This window comes from Erpetoichthys calabaricus, chromosome 11 (assembly GCF_900747795.2).
Source record: "Erpetoichthys calabaricus chromosome 11, fErpCal1.3, whole genome shotgun sequence".
In the NCBI taxonomy this organism is placed as follows: domain Eukaryota; kingdom Metazoa; phylum Chordata; class Cladistia; order Polypteriformes; family Polypteridae; genus Erpetoichthys; species Erpetoichthys calabaricus.
In genome coordinates this window covers 126,053,818-126,076,036 of record NC_041404.2, presented here as the reverse complement: position 1 = coordinate 126,076,036, position 22,219 = coordinate 126,053,818, and the positions used below count along the sequence as shown (strand labels likewise).

At 39.0% G+C, this 22,219-nt stretch overlaps 1 protein-coding gene across 1 annotated transcript; it reads right to left on the bottom strand.

Moving 5' to 3' along the window:
* Window positions 1–1,149: 1,149 nt before the first annotated feature.
* On the bottom strand, window positions 1,150–20,413 carry snn (stannin). The gene is made up of 2 exons (XM_028813862.2): window positions 20,186–20,413; window positions 1,150–2,992 (listed from the first exon to the last, which is right to left on the bottom strand). The coding sequence occupies exon 2, from the start codon at window positions 2,880–2,882 to the stop codon at window positions 2,619–2,621; it is 264 nt and encodes an 87-aa protein (XP_028669695.1). The 5' UTR covers window positions 2,883–2,992; window positions 20,186–20,413; the 3' UTR covers window positions 1,150–2,618.
* Window positions 20,414–22,219: the final 1,806 nt, after the last annotated feature.

The following is a 22,219-nucleotide window of genomic DNA, read 5'->3' as shown; positions in this document are numbered from 1 at the left end:
GGTCCTGGAGGGCCGCAGTGGCTGCAGGTTTTTGTTCCAACCCAGTTGCTTAATAAGAAGCCCTTATTGCTCAAGTAACACTTCTGCTTCACTTTAGTTGTCTCGCTCGTTAAGATTTTGAACCCTTATTGCTTATTTTAGTCTTAAACAGCTGTACTCTTGGTTTTTAATTACTCCTAATTAGCAATACCACGCAAATGACAAGAGAGACCAGCATTTCTCCATTTAGCTTATTACCATTTACTCCTGTGTGTATTTATCATGCACTATTGGGTTTAATTAAATACTTGGAAGTAAAGTGAAGAGAAAAAAGTGAAGGACTGAGAATTACTCCTCCATTTTAGGCTTCATATCCTTTGGATGATATCCTTAGAAAGGGAAGAAAATCTAGGATATGAGAATGACCTAACAGAGTTAATGCACTAACAAATCATGAAATTAAATTATTGGCAAGAATTGCTTTCTAATTAAGCAATTAAAACCTGCAGCCCTCCAGGCCTGTGATTGAGGACCCCTGCACTAGACAATAACGGGTAGGGGAGTCACACACCTCTCTCTGGCTTTCATGATATGGGGCAAAAATTAAAAGTGGATTTGACTGGAGTGAATTTTATTTAAATTTCATGTGACAGATTTTTACAGCAACTAAAGCGATTCAAACGTATCCTTTAAACCTCTCAAGAAGAGGAGACTGTGGGGACCTAATCCATGTCTTCTGAATTCTGAAGAAAGTGGATCCAGCAGAACTCTTTCAAGTGAGCAACAAAATCCATAGTGGAGGACCCCAATGGAAATGTAAATCAAGAAAATTAAAGACCACAGCCAAGAACCACTTCTTTACTCAGAGAGGTGGGAATTGGAAACAAACTGAGTCCTGAAGTGAAAATGGAAAGCATCTGGGTGAGATTTTGGGACAACATAGGCTAACCAACTGAGCCTGATGATGTCCATGTTTGTAAAACCTGCAGGCTGGGAGCAACTAAGTGACATTTCCTTGTCAGCATTTATTATAAAATGAAGCTTACACCTATTAATGAGGCCAACTGGTTTTCTTTTCGAGCCACTATAATACCAATGAGACAGTCAGTATGAAGTCATATCAGTATAGAAACAGAAAAACAAAAAAAACTCATACACCCTCTTCAAATGTGAGGTTTGGGATTTTCTTTAATTTTTCTTTCACAGAAGAACAAGAGAGCTAAGCGGCTGCTTGGGTTTTGCCAGCGTCAACAAGCCGCTCCAAAGGGTTCAACATGCAGACATTTGTTACACATGCTTAGACAGTAACATCATCACACCTGCATATTTTCTTGATGTTTCCCTTGCTCTGTGAAGATGAATTAACTGGTAAAGTGGAAATGATTTCATAAATCCTGTTTTCAACAGTACAACAATCTACACCTATTTAAGTATGATTAGGGTTAAAGTTTCATTAATGCTATCCATTGAAGTCTTTAGCTTCCAAAAATAATTTCATCTCAAATGAGAAGGAGGAAAAATTTGGTATAAAATCTGAAATCCACTGTAAGCAACCATTTAAAAACAAATCTGCTACACTTACAATTGCATTTAGTGTGGCTCTTTAAAACTTATCAGGGAAGAAACCTGTTAATGTGCAACGTCGCTTGATCTTTAAAGAGGTGACAGTATACAAAAAGGGAAAACTACAGCCATTCCAGTTCAAGTGGAAAAAACATTTTACAATATAAAACATCAGTTCTGCTCAGGATTGTTTCAGCATGCTCTGTACAGTTAGCAAAATAGACTCTGCTCAACCACCGTTGATCGCAGTGGACCATCCAGATTGGCTTCCAAGAGTGCAGTCCTACCTCAACCACACTTCACAATCAATCTATCACTGGTCAAAACTGCCCGTTTTAACAACATGGTAGCATCACTGCAGTCGCCATCTTCCAATTTTAGCACAGTTTCATAGAATAAAATACAGCAGCTACGCTTGTACACGAAAAATGGCAATCAATAACACATCCACCATGCTGATAACACTGTTCACGTATTAAAACACAATCTCTCCAAAATAAGCACCTGCGTCTAACCTAGAGGTGTACAAGTTGTAAAAAAAGCACAATCCAACTTTCTGTTACAGCCTGTAGCAGTAGTGTCATCGCACCCTCTACAGCTCTGAGCGTGTCACTCCAGTCCGGTATGTAACACGGCAAGGAAAAGGAGATCAAATTCCCCGATTTTCAGCATATTTACAATTCACATTTACATGATTAGCAGTTGCTTGTTCAAAGGGTTAGGCTCAACTGACTTGCCAAGTTGGATGTACTGTACTGTGCAAAAAAAACAAAAACAAAGCCAAGTCTATAAGTGCCCACCTTCCAGCCACAGCTCCAAGGCCCCAGTCGTTTCTCCCACCCCCTCCAAAAACTGTCCCCTTCAGTGCATGCAGTCTTTTCATTAAAAATGTCACCCTCCAAAGCCTCAAGGCACTGTCCAGTCATAAAACAGTCCATTATTAAGTCAAAGGAAACTTTGAGCAGGGGAAGCAGCTTATTCGTTTAAATCTTCACAGTATGAAATTTCACAGCCTGCAGTTCAGCCTCCACTGGGGTCAGAAAGGAGGACCTCCCAGGTAACGAGGGCTTATAAAGTTAACTGTGACTTTCCGTGCCATTGGGGGTCAGCTTGGTTTTCCTTTCCACTCTTGGTCCTTTTGCAGAATACTGCACAAGTAGAAAAGGCTCCTTAGTTTCCCCCTCTCCCACAATGCTCTCCTCGTCTTCTGACTGGCCAATGCGCTGGAGTCGCAGGTAACACCAGCATCCCAGGATCAAAGCCCCCAGGGCAGCGATGGCAATAAGGATCACAATTACTGTGACCACCCCAGTGGTGGGACTATGGTCCATAATAGACATGACTTCGAGTCTGGTCTGCAAACACTAGGCAAGGTAGGTGATCTCCGCCAACAACTAATCAGCGTGGAATAGGTTCAAGATGTCACTCCACTGCTGCTGAAGAAGGAACTCTGCAAATCAGAAAGAAAAAAAACAAAAACAAAAATACGTGAAAACAGATGGCAAGGCAGACCAGAAATGTCTGTACACTCGAGGACACCGTCTACCCAAGGACTTCCCTTTCAACAGTACAGAATGACCCCTTATAAAAATGAGGGCTACTGCTAACAATTAAAACGGTTGACTAAGAACTCCTCCTTTCTGCCAATCCCATTTAGGCGTCATCACAATGGATCATCCGTCTCCCATCTATCCCTGTCTTTCACATCATTTTCTGCCACAGTGACTGCCGTCACGTCCTCCCTCACCACATCCATAAACCTCTTTGGCCTTCCTCTTCTTGCCTGGTGGATCCACCCTCAGTATTTTTTTCCCCAATGTACCTCTTCTCAGCACATGCTCAAACCATCTCAATCTAGCCTCTCATCCAATTTTGTCCAAATATTTCAAGGAAGAATATGAAGGTTTTCTATACTTGTTTTTTTCGATTGAATAACATTACATAGGGAATCTGAAAGCCAAATACATGAAAATGGAGAGAGGCGAGACAAGTGTGGATACACGGTATTCAAAATTTACAGGAAGTCTCAACAATAAGTGTTCTGTTTAAATACAATCAGTACAAATTATTTATATGATAATTATAGGTATCTTATGCTGAATAATTAAAATATATTTGGAATGGGTTTTAGAGTGAATTTACAGTTGCTTACTCACAGACCTCATGAACAGAGCTGCATAGTTATGTATTTCTATATACAGTGGTGTGAAAAACTATTTGCCCCCTTCCTGATTTCTTATTCTTTTGCATGTTTGTCACACAAAATGTTTCTGATCATCAAACACATTTAACCATTAGTCAAATATAACACAAGTAAACACAAAATGCAGTTTGTAAATGGTGGTTTTTATTATTTAGGGAGAAAAAAAATCCAAACCTACATGGCCCTGTGTGAAAAAGTAATTGCCCCCTGAACCTAATAACTGGTTGGGCCACCCTTAGCAGCAATAACTGCAATCAAGCATTTGCGATAACTTGCAATGAGTCTTTTACAGCGCTCTGGAGGAATTTTGGCCCACTCATCTTTGCAAAATTGTTGTAATTCAGCTTTATTTGAGGGTTTTCTAGCATGAACCGCCTTTTTAAGGTCATGCCATAGCATCTCAATTGGATTCAGGTCAGGACTTTGACTAGGCCACTCCAAAGTCTTCATTTTGTTTTTCTTCAGCCATTCAGAGGTGGATTTGCTGGTGTGTTTTGGGTCATTGTCCTGTTGCAGCACCCAAGATCGCTTCAGCTTGAGTTGACGAACAGATGGCCGGACATTCTCCTTCAGGATTTTTTGGTAGACAGTAGAATTCATGGTTCCATCTATCACAGCAAGCCTTCCAGGTCCTGAAGCAGCAAAACAACCCCAGACCATCACACTACCACCACCATATTTTACTGTTGGTATGATGTTCTTTTTCTGAAATGCTGTGTTCCTTTTATGCCAGATGTAACGGGACATTTGCCTTCCAAAAAGTTCAATTTTTGACTCATCAGTCCACAAGGTATTTTCCCAAAAGTCTTGGCAATCATTGAGATGTTTCTTAGCAAAATTGAGACAAGCCCTAATGTTCTTTTTGCTTAACAGTGGTTTGCGTCTTGGAAATCTGCCATGCAGGCCATTTTTGCCCAGTCTCTTTTTTATGGTGGAGTCGTGAACACTGACCTTAATTGAGGCAAGTGAGGCCTGCAGTTCTTTAGACGTTGTCCTGGGGTCTTTTGTGACCTCTCGGATGAGTCGTCTCTGCGCTCTTGGGGTAATTTTGGTCGGCCGGCCACTCCTGGGAAGGTTCACCATGTTTCCATGTTTTTACCATTTGTGGATAATGGCTCTCAAAGTCGTTCGCTGGAGTCCCAAAGCTTTAGAAATGGCTTTATAACCTTTACCAGACTGATAGATCTCAATTACTTCTGTTCTCATTTGTTCCTGAATTTCTTTGGATCTTGGCATGATGTCTAGCTTTTGAGGTGCTTTTGGTCTACTTCTCTGTGTCAGGCAGCTCCTATTTAAGTGATTTCTTGATTGAAACAGGTGTGGCAGTAATCAGGCCTGGGGGTGGCTACGGAAATTGAACTCAGGTGTGATACACCACAGTTAGGTTATTTTTTAACAAGGGGGCGATTACTTTTTCACACAGGGCCATGTAGGTTTGGATTTTTTTTCTCCTTAAATAATAAAAACCATCATTTAAAAACTGCATTTTGTGTTTACTTGTGTTATATTTGACTAATGGTTAAATGTGTTTGATGATCAGAAACATTTTGTGTGGCAAACATGCAAAAGAATAAGAAATCAGGAAGGGGGCAAATAGTTTTTCACACCACTGTATAGATATATAAATAAAATGTAAAGCAAAGATTTTTTCAAAAATAGTGAAATAAGTTCTAAAAAAAGCAGTAAATAGTAAAACAAAAAATAATCAATCAAGATTTGCATTTAAAACGGCATACATTCTCTTAGGCACACTGTTGAGTAGTTTTATAAAAAAACTGGCAATTTTTCTTCTCCTTGAGCATCTTGGAGAGCTTGGCGCAGTTCTTCTGTAGACTTTGGAATTTTTATTTGCTTCCATCTCTCCATGTAATCTTAGACAGTTTGAGAAGGTTGTGATCAGGTACTCTGTTGCAGAACTTGTTTCTTTTTCCTGAAGATATGACCTTGGCCCTGATCACACATACAGAGCAATACAGGAAAAGCTGCTTGTACTTCTAGGAATCAAGAATTCCTTTAATTCTGACATAATCCTCAACTGTGTTTGTAGGCATGCAGACCATAACATGCGGGGAACCTTTTGCATCATTCACCGATGATTTTCCAATTCTACAGAGAACAAGCCTCCTACTTGAGCTATAAATTTCAAATGTTGACTTATGTATCAGGACTTTTGGCCACTGTTCACCACCACAGTCCTTTTGTTTTTGCGCACAGGCAAGTCTCTTTCCTTTGTTGCCAGTCTTCATGGAGACCACTTCTGACAAGACCTCTCCAGACGGTAGAGTTCCAGGGGTTCATGCAAGTTCAGGGTACTGTGTGTGACACACACACACACACACACACACACACAGAAGAATAACCAAATGCACAGGCAAAAATGATGTCCAGAAATGCACTAGATGGCTATGGAAATGGAGTTTAGCAAATTAATGTTACATCAAACTGCTGTCCTTTTGAAATCAGACTGAAATGCATCAACATACCCTTAAATTCTGCAATGTGCACTTTAATCTCATCTGAATCATTAGGTTTATAATTTTAAACTGTGGAGCAGAAGGGTAAATCATGGATCTCTTCCCTCCCCCCAACATTATGAAGGGCATTGTCCCTGGTATTTAAACTGGGGATTCTCCATTTATTGTTATGGATTCGGTCATTTTCTCCTAAAGAATCATTCCAGCTGGACTGTGGTCATGCGCAATGTGTATCACAATGACACTGAGATGTAACTGCTCTCATTTTCTATAACAGAAAAGGCAATACACCAGTCATAAGAGCTTTATTTGATGAAGGACCATGGGGCACAAAGTGGCAAAGACCATGTTAACCTATAACAGCAGCAAAAGCACAAAAGTTTCTCTTTCTAGATTTCTGATTATCATTATGTTCTCAGAATTTTACATTAATCATGCTAAACTTCTGGTTTACCCCTCCTATGTCCCCAACCCTCAATAACTTATCATAAAAAAAAAAATCCCAGAATGATCTGTAGCACCTCTGGTTTTTTATATTATGACACGATTCAGCAGGACTTTTCCAGGATCACACAGTAACATCTGCTACTCAAAACTTTGTAGTCTGCTCTGCCCACTGTCATGGTCTGTCTGTCAGGGGACATGAACACAATGATATCTGTATTAACTGGGTAACTCCACTGCCTGCCCAAAATCATTCAGAAGTGTATCAGCTGCTTTTCTTTTTTCATTCTCTCAATATCTGCAGCATATGAGGGACATTCAGAAATTAGCCAGGATCAAATAACCCCTGCCTTTTTACAAAGCCTGCACAATCTGTTTTTTTGCACCTTAGAGTGGCATCGTTTTTTACCCTACACCTTGGATAACACTGCTTTTGCTTTCAGATGAAGGACTCCTATATAGACAGATGGAGAAGGGAATATGGTGTAATGTAAATACAGGTACAGGTGTTCCAGCAGCATCTCCCTAAGCAAACTGCATCATTATAATATTCACAACATTCTAAAACAATACATACCACTCTCAGCTAGCTAGAAAAGGGCCAATTCATATTAATATTGAAAAATACCAGGGTGGGGTGGGGAGGCTACCTTACAGGGATAGGAAGAGATAGCTAAAAATGAACATTTGCGCCACTGTCATTAGCTTCAGCACGAATACAAGCCCTCTGAAACTGGTAGAACCACATTTGACAGTCTTGGCCAAATCACAGTAACACCCCTTTCCATCTCCGCCTCACAGAAGGTCACTGGACTTCATTTTTGTTAAGAGGCTTAGCTGCTAAACTTCTTAAATTTTCTACAAATGATTTACACTCTTGGTGGTGAAGTGGGCCCAATTGCTGCCTTACAGTTCTTGAACCCTCATTTGGATTTGAATAAATGAACCTGGTGCACAACAGCATATCAACTGCCTCTGAATTTGCATCCATTTCTGCCTGGATAAGCACTGGTTCTCTTTGACACTGCACTACAAAAAACACACCCACTAAAGCCCCCAGAAAAAAAACAAAAAGCATGCAGCCCTCCATCCCCATTTTGTTGCAAATATGTTTCAACTTGGTAAACCCCACAGACTTCCTTTAAAGAAACCACATCCTTTAATAGCAGCTGAACCACATACTCCAGTCCGCCCCCACCTCCAACGCTTACATAACAGTGGTGCAACCAACCTCCCAGATTATTTCCCGATATTTATGCCACAATGTGCAAGTCTTTACAAAAGAACAGAGGTATCAAGACTGCAGTGACCTTAACTGGGAGTAATTGAAAAAGCACCCTGGACCTACTAAGGAGGGCTTTCAGATGAAGTCATGAAGGTTCCCAGCAGAAGTACCTCTTCACCTTTTAGATCAAGTCTGAGGTGAAATGACACACAGAGCAAAAGCATCCTTGAAGACATAGCACTGCAGCAGGGGATGAGAGCTTCTCACAGCAACAGACTGTTGCAATAAGGCTCATGTTATATGTATTCATGCTCTGGCTACTGAAAACTGCTAATTTTTGTAAATTGTACTAGTTTAGAGAAGCATATGTTAAAAGCTATTCCCAAAGCCATTGACAACACAATGCACAAAAATAATCCATACTTTTAAGAACATGTCCTACTGCTGAAAGTGTAACATGTACACATTTGATCAAATCAGTTTTCAGGAGGAACGTTCAGTAAAATTCCAGGGCTGGTAATCCTTTAAAAGGAAAAAAAAAATAATAATAATAATCTGACCAGCAGGTAGGAATAGATCTATGCTAGAGTTTGGGTTTCATGCCTCCTGCAAGGATGTTTTCACAATCACACAAGTTTATTCCCACAATTGACAGCCATGGCTGTTAGAAACACTAGTACGTTTTACCAGTTACTACAGATGTGTGTGTGTGTATATATATATATATATATATATATATATATATATATATATATATATATATATTATATATATACATACATACATACACACACACACACACACACACGGAGGGCCTTCATACACCAGCAAACATAACTGCCTGAACAAACAAGCAGTTCTGAAATGGATGAGCACTTCTGAAAATTAATGAATGGATGGCATTTGCCCTAAATGCTGGAACAGAACCTGTCCAGTTCTCAGAAGGCATTTTCTTTCAGTGCAAATGGTAATACCATTAGTCTGCACAGCTGTTAAAACAATGGAAATACATTCAATAAAAAGATTAAACAGGGATAGTGGCTTCTTGATCCATTGCACCTCCAAGAAACTGCGTCACTTATCACCATAATACAGATCCTGGCAAATTTAGAAAATTTTCTTTATTACTTTAGACACAACCCAACATCAGCACTAACAGGTGTGTATTCTGCACAAAAGAATTAAAAAAAAAATTCTTACATTTTATGTAGAACCATCATAGGCACATTATTAAAAAAGTGTACAGTATATGGAAGAGATCACTTGCACTCAAGTATAACATGGAATTTGGGTTTCCAACTTAATAATAAATAGCTGTAGCGTGTTAATGTCATGCTTTTTCCCCCTTCCAAAGTTAATTTTTTTTTAATTCAATTTGTATTAAAACATGATAATAAACAGAAAAATAGTTCAAAAACGGATAATATACTACACAGTCACCTTGACTACATGTCAATACACGTTTATTTCATAAAACACTGTATAGAGAGAGAAGAACAGTCATCAGTACAGAGCAATTCAGTACAGACGGCAGAGAGTTTGCTTTGTGTAAACTTGGAACTCAACAATAAACCAAACCTTTGTGCCTATGGGATGTGGAAGAAAAACCCTAGTGCCTAAATTAAAATTTCAGTGTTGATGGAGATAAGCAAAATATAAAGATGGCCAGGCCAAAATCTGAAGCTACTAGGCAGCTAATGGCTGTGCCATAACCACTTCTTTCAAGTACACTACTTGGTAACTGGCCTAAATGTTATTTCTACAGAGACATTAAACAATTTCCTTTTGTGTCCAATAGCTTTAAACTAACAACTTACATTCACCTTACTGACAATCTTCATAATTTTACACTTGAATTTTTGTTTACTTAAACCTATGGAGGCCAAACGAATAGCAGACGATTAATTTCAGAACCACATTTTTGGTATTATTCATTAAAGGTCTATTTGATATTTCAAGACGCTTGAAGTTCCAAATAAGAGCAGAACACAAGCATTCAAATGATATACATCACTTCTGTGTATTGTTTGCATCTTCTTGAAACCTGCATGTATATCCCATTGTCTAGTCAACACTACATAACATCCCTTTATGCAGAAGGATGGAAATCTTTGCCAATAGGAGTGTGCATTTCAAGGTTTTCCAGGCAATCAGAGGCGGGATTATCAGCCTTTCACAGTGAACCAAATTACTGTTTGTAATCCAATAGAGTCAATCAGATCAATGACTGTCAACTGATTCTAGTAACAACCTGTATAAACATTAGCTATGGCTGTTATTGTTTCCTGAGAGTATGATCTTTTGACTGCTTGTAGAATCTGTAAATAACTGTAAATACATTTCTAGAGAACACAGCTGCAAGACCCATTTCAGCAATAGAACTGCTAGAGATGATACATATGGTGACGAGGATCAAGGATATTCCTTTGTGCCTGTTCTAAGTAGAACAGTGCTTTCACAGAGGTGTCCAGATCAAGATACTACTACTAACCCGGACAAAACCCTGCTACAAAAGGCTGGCACAAAATTGTTCAGGAACATAAAACATTCCAAATTTCTCTGGCACTATAGCAAAAAGAGCTGTACGATTTATATATTTTAGTTTGATCACATAGTGTGTGCTTTTTCTATAAAAATATAACAAAATAGACTTTTTACCTTTTTCCTCCTTTTCCTATTTTTTTATATTGTATTGTGTAGTACTGTTCATAACTGGAAAGCCAAATTAGTGGTAAAGGAGAGGTCAAAGTACTTGATGACAGGGTGAAATATCTGTACTTTACAGACAACATTACCAAATTATACTTAAGATTTTTGGGGCTTAGATCTTACTTTCTTTCTTCCTTGACTGCTGCTCTCACTTCTAAAATGTGTAAAGAATCTTTTGGTTAACTCTGGCATTAGAAGCATTTGTGGTTCACTTGCCCTTTTCCTCTATGTTCATAAACAGGACCACAAAAACTGATGTAATAAGTTATACAATGCTATTATTGTATTTATTATAATTATTATAGGCTTGCTTTTCAATAATTTCTTTAAGGGTTTCCTATTTAACTGAAGTCCTGTTATGGTACCTAATAATTTCAAACACTTTGAAATTACTATTTCAGAAAAAGCTGGTGGATTCATTTATTTTTTAGGAAAATTGGTTACACCTGGTAAATTAATGAAATTTTACATACAAATGTTATAAATGCATTTAACATAAAAGTTTTTTATATGTAGCGAGTGGCACTTTGTCTACAGCTGGATCCTGCCCTAATGCCTCCCTACCCTTAGTCATTGACCTTGAACTGGACTACACAGGTACAGAAAATTAATTCATGAATAAATTAATATTAAATAAGACTGTTTAATGCAGTAATAGAAGTGCCTAAGGTATAAATACCCATTTCTATCACATATGTAGTCTACAAATTCAACAGCTATAATGTGTGCATGTACTTAGGGTGACAGTATCCCCCATACACTTCAGTGTAAATTGCTAAAGTGGATTCATGCACATTTATGCAACTTCTGGCTTGAACAGAGTGGTTTCCCATATACTTAGGCTGAAAATGTTCCACAACACAGTACACACTTCCAAGCAGTGCTACAGTGGATTCATGTTCAGCTATGGGATGCCCTGTAGATGTCACATTAATCTTTCTGGCAATATATACAAGTCACTTTACAATAAAAGGTTGCAGCTTTTTGAAGTTTTCCAGCCTCAACATTTCACAAAGAAAGAGGATGTGATTTTTTCAAGCAATCTTAGAGATGTCACAATACCAGAATTGTTGTATTGATACCAATACCAGTGAAATTCTACATTACTTGATACCATGGGGGAAAAAAAAAACAAATCAGTGTCAAACGTATTTTTATTAAAGTACTTTGTTACTCAAGTGAACAATATTATACCATTTTCTATAATACTGATGGCTCACCATGTCCAGGACCTCCACAGATACCAAAACCTTGCCCAAGTTTGTTATATAAAGTATTTGCATATAACCAACACACATCCTCCTGTGTGTGTTAAATCATCTCTAGATTACTTATGCCTAATACAAGGTAAATACTATATAAAATAGTTGTTATACAGTACTGTGATGTTTAGAAGAAAATGATTTTGGCAAGTGACAGAAAAATTTCAAATGATCCAAGGTTTTTATTTTCTCATTGAGTGATAGTACTTTACTCTCCCTCTAAGCCTTTGATCGATTGCTTCAACCACTTCATTATTTTTCAGGAGCCTTTCTTTTTTCCCCCCCTCACAGAAAGAAAGCTGCAGTCGGCTTAACCTGTTTACAAAGTCTTTTTCTTACTGAAGAGGTGTTTTATATGTACTGTTAAATTTATTTTTGTGAGCTACCTTGTGAAGTTAAACCTAAATATAAGTTTAGCCATATTCACACTTTGTAAGTACTGTTACTTTTTTCTTATCTTTTACTTACATGACTTCTTAGTTGGTTTTAGAATAAAGTGAAAATTGAGCTTTTTACATTAAGAACCATTAAAACAGTCCCTGTCCATCGGACCTTATAGAATGAAGAAGAAGAACAAAAAAAAAAAAAAAAAAAACGGTGTCACCTTACATCTATATCACTAAACCACAGTTTTAATTTATGCACGGATGCACCGATACGCATGCGCAGTGCGTCGCGGCGCCCCAGAGTCAAACACAGCGGCTTCCCAGAGTCAGTAGGTGGCGCCCAAACACCACAACCCACAGTCAAACGCAGCGGCCTCCCAGAGTCAGTAGTATGTATGTGCCAGCAGACTGTGTGGCATGTTTGAATCACATAACGGTAATTCAGTAACAGAGAAACAAAAACGAGACCACATAGATATGAACAATAAATGGAGGAACCTACCACGCGCTTCACAAACACCACAAGCGAAGTAGTCGCGGCTCCAAAACGAAACACTTCAAGTAACGGAAATACAAAAACGAGCCCGTATGGATAAACAAAATGAACAAAGGCGCCTACAACGCGCCTCTGAAACAGCGGACGCAAAGGAGTCACGGCTCCAACAACACAGAGCTCAAAGGCGCCTACAACGCGTTTCTGAAACACTACATGCAAGAGAGGCACAGATCCAAAACGAATAATCCACTGTGCCACCAGTCAGTGTGTATAGGTTAGAGTATGCTTCCTAACAGTAAATGACTTCTACCCAACGACACAGCCACAGAACAACAAAGACGAGACCGCATAGATAAACAATACACGGAGGCTCCTACGACACGCTTCAGACACACCAGAAGCAAAGACGTCACGGCTCCACAATGAAAGAGCTCAACTAAATACAAACACAAGCCCGTATGGCTACGACCTGTAAACTAAATCTGAGGTAAAGCGTGCACGCCAGGTTGTACAGCCGCCCGAACGCGACTGCCCACACCACCGCATATACCACGTTCGTTTAGTAATGTAGCCCTCCATGCCCGGATTCACCGCCATGGCCACTTCAGCACGAGAATCCGCTGCCATCAGCAAACGACTTCTCGCTGACGACACAGCCATAGAAAAATAAAAACGAGACTGCATGACTAAAAACAATAAATGAAGGCGCCTACAACCGAGTCACAGCTCCAAAAAGAAACTGCTTTAGTACAAATATGTTTATTTAATTAAATGAACTTTCCCAGGACGCACCCACCCTCCATGATATTTCATCCCTCCAAGTATCGGAGGGGACAAAAAGTGATTGCCATTCTTGGATTTGCGATTCTTTCGAGAATCGCGGGCTTGCTGGTAACGGTACTGAATGGCAGCACTGTGAACAAGCTGCATTATGTTACAGCAGCAAAACCACTTTCTACATCAGCTTGCTTTGTTAGGCTGCAAGTTTTTAATTTTTTAAAAAAAAATTTATATAAAAACATTTTATACATAGGAGGAGTACTAGCTTGACATTCAATTTCTTGTTACTTTTATGCCATATTTCAAGTTACTTACTCCAGGATGTTTTGCTTCTTTATTCTTTGATATTACAGCAAGCTGCAAAGTATTCTACCAGGCCATACTAAGGGAAATTAAACATATTTTGGCCCGATGTATTGCTTCAGCTCTGTCAAGACTAAAAAGCACATTGACTAAGATGAAAGTGTCTGTGTATGTGGTTGCATCCAGCAAAGAAATGCAGGTTGAACAGCTGCACTCTTCTGAAATCATCATAAGAGACAAACAAATACCATATATACTCACGTTTAAGTTCTCCTGCGGATAAGTTGGGGCTCGATTTACCATATAATTTCCGGTATTCTATAATGTTGGTCGTACAAGTCAAATATGGAAAACTCACGCTATTGATCCAAGAGATTATGATATGCTTATGCCCACCTGAGAGAGTAACCACGGAGCACACTGCCTTTTTTCTATGTATTGTGCCTACGTGACCACGTGGTAATACCCAAACTATTCCAAAGTGACGATTGCACGGTTGTGTGGTTTTTACATCTCACACACCTTTATCGTAAGAGCATCCCTTATCTATGAAGGTGCGTTTGATCAGAAGAAAATATGAAGCTGGGTTTTAAATCAAAAGTCATTGAAGTGGCAAAAGAAATTGGTAACTGTGCTGCTGCAACAAAATTTGATGCGTCTGAGAAACTGGTACAAGATTGAAGGAAGCAAGAAGATGTATAAAAAAAAGTCACATTTTTGAACGGGCATATAAGTCGGGGTCTGATTTTATGTTTGAATCCTGACTTATACGCGAGTATATAAAGGTAAGTGGAATGTCAAACATTCTGCTCCATTAACAAGGTTTCACAAAAGTCAACAAGCAAACCCAACAAGCACTTCCTTTGCAAGAATTAAAGTGTTATAGAGATCAGGGAGTGCAGAATGTTACAGGGTCTTAAAATGTAAAGCTATCCTTAAATGAACCAAAGATGAAGGACTAAGGATACCACCCCTCAAACCCCGCTTCTCAACTTTTTAATGGATAAATTTTAATGTATTAAAATAAAAAACAAGCCACCAGAAATGCTAACATGGTGTGTTCACCCTTCCTTCTAAAGGGCCAAAGTGGCTCCAACTTTTTAATCCAATTAATTTCTTAGATACCAATTCTTTTGCTTATGGAATATGCCATTTTAAAAAATACGTTCCTTGTAGCCAATATTGTTCGGTTTTATCAGTCTTCCCAACTCAAATATTAGTTATAAAGGAATCAATAAAATGGTTTCAGGAAGAATCAGAATAGCTTAGTCTATAAATTTTAAAAAGAAAACACGCAATTACTTAATGATTATCAAATACACAGGCAAAAATTGAACCACTATAATTATCGGTTCTATTCTTTGTTTCTTAAGGGCATGCTAAATACATTCTAATTAACAAGCAAGTAAATGGAGGGGGAAAAAAAAAAAAACCGTATTAAGACACCTGTATACTAAAAGTCATAACATTTTTGATTATGAAAGTGATTTATCAGGGTAGAATGAGACTTCTGATTAACGTTTAATAAACAATCAACATTAATTTATTAAATTGGCCAATTAGTTTGATCCATCTTGTGCCAACACAAGCAATATATAAAATATACTACAAGAATACCAGTATTCTCCCCACAATGACTGGGTTTTGAAGAAAATCAAACCTTCCTTACTAAACTAACTTAAGATTTTCTGGCTTGCTGTTCTGCTATGATCGATGTAATTAAAAATAGTGAGGAAACTTGTCATCCTTTTGTCAAACCATCCTTTAATGTTAAGCTAATAATTAAATAAAAAGGCTTACTGGAAAAGACTCCCGGCTTCCTTGCGACCCTACTCTAGATAAGTGGGTTTGAAGATGGATGGATAGCACAAGATGCTTTTACAACTCAGCATGTTCCCCTCTGCCACAGGCAATATGCTTCCTATTCATAAAGTCACATTACAATTATGATAACACACAAATACATACTTACATAATAAACATTACATTCATAATACACCATCATACAATGCTTATCAAAGTTCAGATTCTTGTTCTATTTTCATTTTGTATATTACTCATCTAAGTGGCATTTCCTGAATGCTGAATATAAAAATAGATTTTTGTTGCAAAGCAATTAAAAAAAATGCTACCAACAAAAAAGGAGGAAAGTTTTCCAAAAGTTGACAGTTACACAGAGAATGCTAAGGCCAGTTCCAAGACAGATTACCAAATTGAACCTATTAGGATGTTTCTTGTGACAAAAAGGAAGTGTCAAATCAGTACAATTATTGAAAGCTTTGGGTCTTAACACACCATAATTCAGAACCTTTCCACAACATGATAAACACTATACCAAAATAAATACTCTAAAGAAGGACCGTCAGATTAAATGTCATCATTTGACAACAACTCTAATGTATCTGGTAAAAGTCTTAATTTAAGGCAAAACCTGGCATTTGATTGCAAGAGAAGGGTTGCTTATTCTACACTGTGCTAATTTTGGAATTTTGGTACTCCAGACACACTATGCAATCCTGCTATATTTTGCAAATCTGTTTTTGCACATTACTTCTGCAATCTGCCTTTTCATAATTTTGAAATATTTAGCCTGTATCACCATGAAACAGACAGCTTTATGCTTTTTAAACACACCCCTTCACAATCACAATGCCATTTGGGGCAAATTGTCTTACTTTGCAGTTTTATATTTTGATCCACAGGTATACAAATAACAGATTTTTAAAACACTTTTACAGTACCAGAGGTACTGTTCCAATTCTGATCTTACTCCAATTCAATCTTAAGCCTCCAACCTACCAAACAAAAAAAAAAGGTTTGATTACTCATTAATGACAAAGGAAAATAACTATCATATTTCTGATTTTCCTTTTATTATTATAAGTGATTTAGAAATCACCATTTTAAGAGTATTTTCAATATCAGCAACATACATTTAGATACCTTAGGCAACATGTGGTGTCACACACAATCTATGCCTTTTTGGTGGTGGTTTGACAGGATGCCTTAAAAGACACAACTACAAGCCATCGGTTTAATGACAACACATAAAAAGAGAAATAATGACTCTTCAAAATGAAGTGATAAAACAACAAATACAGACAGTAAAGCAAACCTCTCCAAATATGAAGGAGAATCGAATGACATCTTAGTTTGAGACTGGATGTTTACAAAGAATCTACACAACCAATAGATTTAAACCTTACTAAATGACAAAACAATTTATGGCTGTCAAATGATACTAAATGTATTTTAATACAGATAATTAAAGGCTATCTAGCTACAAGCACAATTATCTTGCACAATCAGCGGTTTCATATTAACAAATACAAACATAACTAAGAACAATTAGTGAACAATCACATTGCTAAAGTAATCTAGTGTTATGGCAATACATTTTATAACTAAAATAACACCTATAACATTTTAAAAACTACTTATATAACAAATCAAAATGTAATTCTAGTTGACAGTCACTCATGTCCATGTTTGATGACCATAACTATGGATGTTTTTTGCTACTGAAATAACTGAAGATGGCTTTTTGGGAAGCATTAACAAGTATTAGTGAAAGACTAAGATTTCTGCCAGACTAGTAACTTTGGCACGACTCATTAGCCCCTTCTTTCCTTCATTTCAATGACTTCAGTTAATAGTACATTTATTATGGAATTCCCCTTAGCGTGGCAGTTCAAATGGATTGGTGGCATGACAAAAGCGACCATGACTAATATACATTAATAAAATTGCACAGTGAGAAATGTGCACAGGACAGAAGTCTTGTGGTTTACTTGGGTGCACTGAGCTGCATGATGTGGCACTCTTGGATATCTTGAAAAGAAAACACTTTTGAGTAACCAAAATTAAAATAGGAGCAGGCACAAAACAAACAAAGAAATACAAACATTCAATGTTAATACTGCTTGTCATGTGTTTGTTTGGCTTTAGATTTGGAAAATACTGATCCCATTCAAGACATGCATTCAGATTTTAATAAGTACTGCTTCGTTAATGCTAAGCTTCAACGCAATGTGTGTGATGCTAACTGCAGAATAGAATTTTTTGTTTCATTTTGAAATGTGTCTACTGAGGACAGGACTACAGACTTACCATGGACCAGTCAAAATTTCATCTTACTAGTCCTTCAGGCTACAAAAATTGTGTTAAAGTGTTGCCTTTGTATTAAGAAAGTACTATGCTTTGAAAGTTCCGCATTTTTTATATATAATTGAAGAGGAAAAATTAGATGTAATAGCACAGCAATTATAGTCAGCAAATAATTGAGTGGACTTAGAGCTAAGGTGTTGTACTTGTAAGCTACAAGGACAGCAGTGTTGGCTCCCACCACAGCAAAACCCAGTGTGAAGCATTTTTCATTGTGCCAGACATTGGCATTAGGAGATGTTCCTTTGATGCCATTAATGACATCCTTAATCTGTTCTAATACACTGTAATGGCCAATACGATTTTATGTGCTGGATTAGTAAAAATACTTCAAGAAAGGCCCATCAATTGATCAAGCTGGTATTGTTGTAGATGACGAGCATCATCCAATGAATAATTGGCCAGCAGTGCATTATAGTGGTTAAGGTTTTGGACCTCAAACCCTGAGGTTGTGGGTTCACATCCCTCATCTGACACTGTGTGACCATGAGCAAGTCACTTAACTTGCCCGTGCTCCAATTAGAAATAAAGGAAATGTAACCAGTTGCATCATAAATATTGTAAGTCGCCTTGGATGAAGGCGTCGACTAAATAAGTAAATGTTACACTCTTTCAACTAGCAACAATTATTCAGTGGATGATGCTTCACACCTACAATAGCCAAACAATCAAACTGATACTGTTATATAATAGTAAACAATCCATTCATCCTGGTATGAGCTTATGTTCTTGCATATCTAATGATGGGCTACTACTATGCTTGAATGCTCTGTGTCACTGTATTATACTGTACTAATATTTCTAGGCTTAAAAAACCCCGCAAGTTGTGTACTGTAGCTGCAAATTGTAACATAGTGGAGAGCAAATAAAGAGGCAGACGAGTTTAAAAATGTTAATAAAAACAGGATTTCCCAAGAGATCACTTTTTCAATTAGGGTTTCAACAGCTCTAAAACTAAACTTCCCTTACATCGAGGTAGAGATTTGTCTCGTTTTCCTTTACAAATTAATCTAAAAAAGAAAAAAAAAAAATCTAAAAATACGCAGGATGTTCAATAGGGAAAACGAAGCCGACTCATACAATGGAAAAAAGTCGATAAAAAGACAAGTAAACGTCTGGAGCTTGACTTATCTTTGAGACGCTTGTCATCAACATTTTGAAAATAACTGACAAGCGCCTGCCAAGCCGAGGCCGTTAGTTTCAAAGTACCTTTGCTCCATTAATTTAAACGGTCCGAATCTTACAGAACAAAACAACGAAAAGGAAGCTACTGTACCTGCTGCTTCAGCAATTTTAATAGGAAATCGATGCCTCGAAGAACTTTTTGAAGGTACCTTCATATCCACAGTGTTCCTCGTGGAAACGACAAGCCTTCTTGCGGCGTCCACTCGCACAATATAAAACCGTGGTGTCGCGGGGACGGCGGCCTATTGATAGTTTAAAGAGTACTTACGATGATCAAATTATGGCACTCTACTCGATGCAAACCAAAACTGCGCAAAGACGAGACAAAGGCAGACTTACACAATATGTTATTCATACACAAGTACACGATACGCGAACATTAAGAAAAAACCAAGCCCCCTTTTGATTGACAACGTCAAGCCCGAGGTCTCCCCGACGTTAAACGCCGCGCGCGCGTGGACAGCCTGCCTTTCATTTACGACGTTCCCGTCATTCGTGCGGTCTACGGCTCACGTCGCTGTCGAACGGTCTGTATAGCGATAAATTGGACATTTAAAGAATGGGCAATACTATTCGCTTCAAAGCAGCATGGACCCTCAGGCAAGTTACGAAACTCAAGAATTACATAACTCGAAAACCCAACCACAATATATTCACGTAAATCAACGGACTGACTCCCTGAAAAAACGGCTCTGCGCCTGAACGCAGTCACGATGAATTTGTGCCCCACTCCCTTTGCCCCCACCCCACGCATGCGCGCGCTCTCGCCCCGTGCCACTAAACGGTCCCACAATCCCAATGTCCAGCAAATATCGCCGAGTGGCTACCGGAGCCGCAGTTGCCCCACTTTCCCGTATACGACATTAGGGTCCAGTAGCTCTGCACGCGAGACGAACTTAAGGTGAAGTCTCCCGCAGTTGCTTTCGTTGTCGTGAGCTTGTGATGAAGCGGAGACAAAGCGCTAACAGTATATTATTAAAAAAAAATCTTTTGAGAGCAGAATATCACTCACCATTGTTTAGCTTTTGTTTTCTCTTTTTATAACCACTGCAGCAAACGATGCTTGCTTAACGCTTTGCTAGAAGGTTCCAATATCCATCAGGCTGCACATCCATGACCGTGCACCGCACGCTTAAACCCACGTTACACAACACTATTTCTTTTTTTTTCTCTGCGTTTCTCGAGCTGTCGTTCTCCTGCTAATTCTGCATATACTGCTGCAGCAAATAAAATCAAGAAGGCCCACCCCTCACAGGAAGTGACATAACCGACGGAGGCGACAGTGCCATCCAATCGTGGCATACACGAGGCGTTAGCAACAAGCTGACAAGAGGGCGTGGCTTTAGAGCAGCTGATGAGGGGCACTCCGAGTCAAAACGGCTTTGTCAGCTGGATGTGGATTACAGCCAGTGGGCGATCGTATCTAAAGTGCATGTCAAATGTATATGTACTTTGTAGGAACGTTAATGTTTGCTACATTATACACAGCGAATATCCTTTACATGCTTTGTTAAACCAGATTGTCCCCCGATCCGAAATTCATGGTAGTTTGTTTTTATGTGATAGAATCGCGTTGTAAGGCAGCTGCCACAAAAATGGAAAAATGGATGCAATAATTGGCCACATATGTAAAGTATTCAGAATTATCAGTCTCTAGTCTGTTCTACAGTGAGTGTCAATGGGTGTGTTTGTGTGTCCAGCGAATAACTGGCACCCCGTCCACAGGTGTGCCTAGATGACTCAAAGAATTGGCACTAGCCGAAGTGGAAAAGCGAGTTAGGAAAATAGATGGTACTGTTTCTTATAATGTACACATTTGTATCTCTCTTGTGGATGTGAGCAACCCTGGAGCGTTGAACTGGTCTCATTTTTTGTTCACCTTGTACATCTTGGACTGTAAGTATGATAACAGTAGGTCAAGTCACTTATAAAAATTCTGTGATGCTTCTGCTCTTATGGGTGCATTGGCAGAAGGGGAGTGAGAGCATAGAAGTCAGGTGGAGAAGTTTGTTTTTTGTTACAAAGAGAATTGTCTTTAGCTTAACATCAGTAAAACCAAGGAACTGGTTATTGACTTTCACCACACCACTGCCTCTACTCCCAGTCACCGTTCTGGGATAGGTCATGAAGATAGTGAACTGCTACAAGAACTTGAGGGTCCATATCAAGGACAGGCTGGGACTGGTCTGGCACAGAGTACCTATATGAGAAAGTGCAGAGTAGTCTCTTACTTAGGAGATGTACCTGAAATATTGTTAGTGACATCCTTTATCTGTTTAAATACTCTAATGGCAAATGCAGTGTTCTGTGCTGTGGTGTGCTGGGTTAGTAATGGGATGCACTGGTGGTTGTAATGAAAAAGACAAAAATAATGGCCATTATGAATAAAGCTGCATATTTTCCCTCTGACACACTAACATTATGCACTTTTAGTCAACAAATTATTCAACAGAATAATGGGGCTGCTTTATACTGTACTTATGATGCCTCAGTGTGACTGCTGTCTTATCTTTAGCCAAGTCAGGAGTCTGGTTCTTTTTTGTAGTTTTATAGTTAAATGTATTTATTTGAGAATGGGTGTTGCTGCTGTTGTCCCAGACAGCTGGGGACCCCACCCAGCCGGGATGCCTGGACGGTCCCCGAGATGGACGATATCTCCCCAGGGCCACGAGAGGGCTGCCGCCCGGGTCTGCTTGTGGGCCACTGGACCAGAGCTGGGACGCTCATCCCTACCGGAGGACGTGGCCACTGCCAGGGGGCGCCCAGATGGTTATGAAATCCTGGATGGCAGCACTTCCACCACACCAGGAAGTGCTGCCGGAAGAAATCCCAGGGGCACCCAGAGTGCTTCCAGGTGCTCTCTTGACATTTCTGCCACACCAGGAAGTGTCTTTTCAGGGGGAGCACCTGGAGCTCATCCGGGTCAGTATAAAAGGGGCCGCCTCCCTCCAGTAGACGAGCCGGAGTTGGGAGGAAGGAGACGGAGCTTGTGAGGAGGGGAGTGGAGGTAAAAAAGAGAAAGAAGAAGAGAAAGAGAGAAAGAAGA

Bases quoted from the DNA above. Each gene is read 5' to 3' on its own strand.
- snn (XM_028813862.2), bottom strand. From the start codon at position 2,882: ATGTCTATTATGGACCATAGTCCCACCACTGGGGTGGTCACAGTAATT.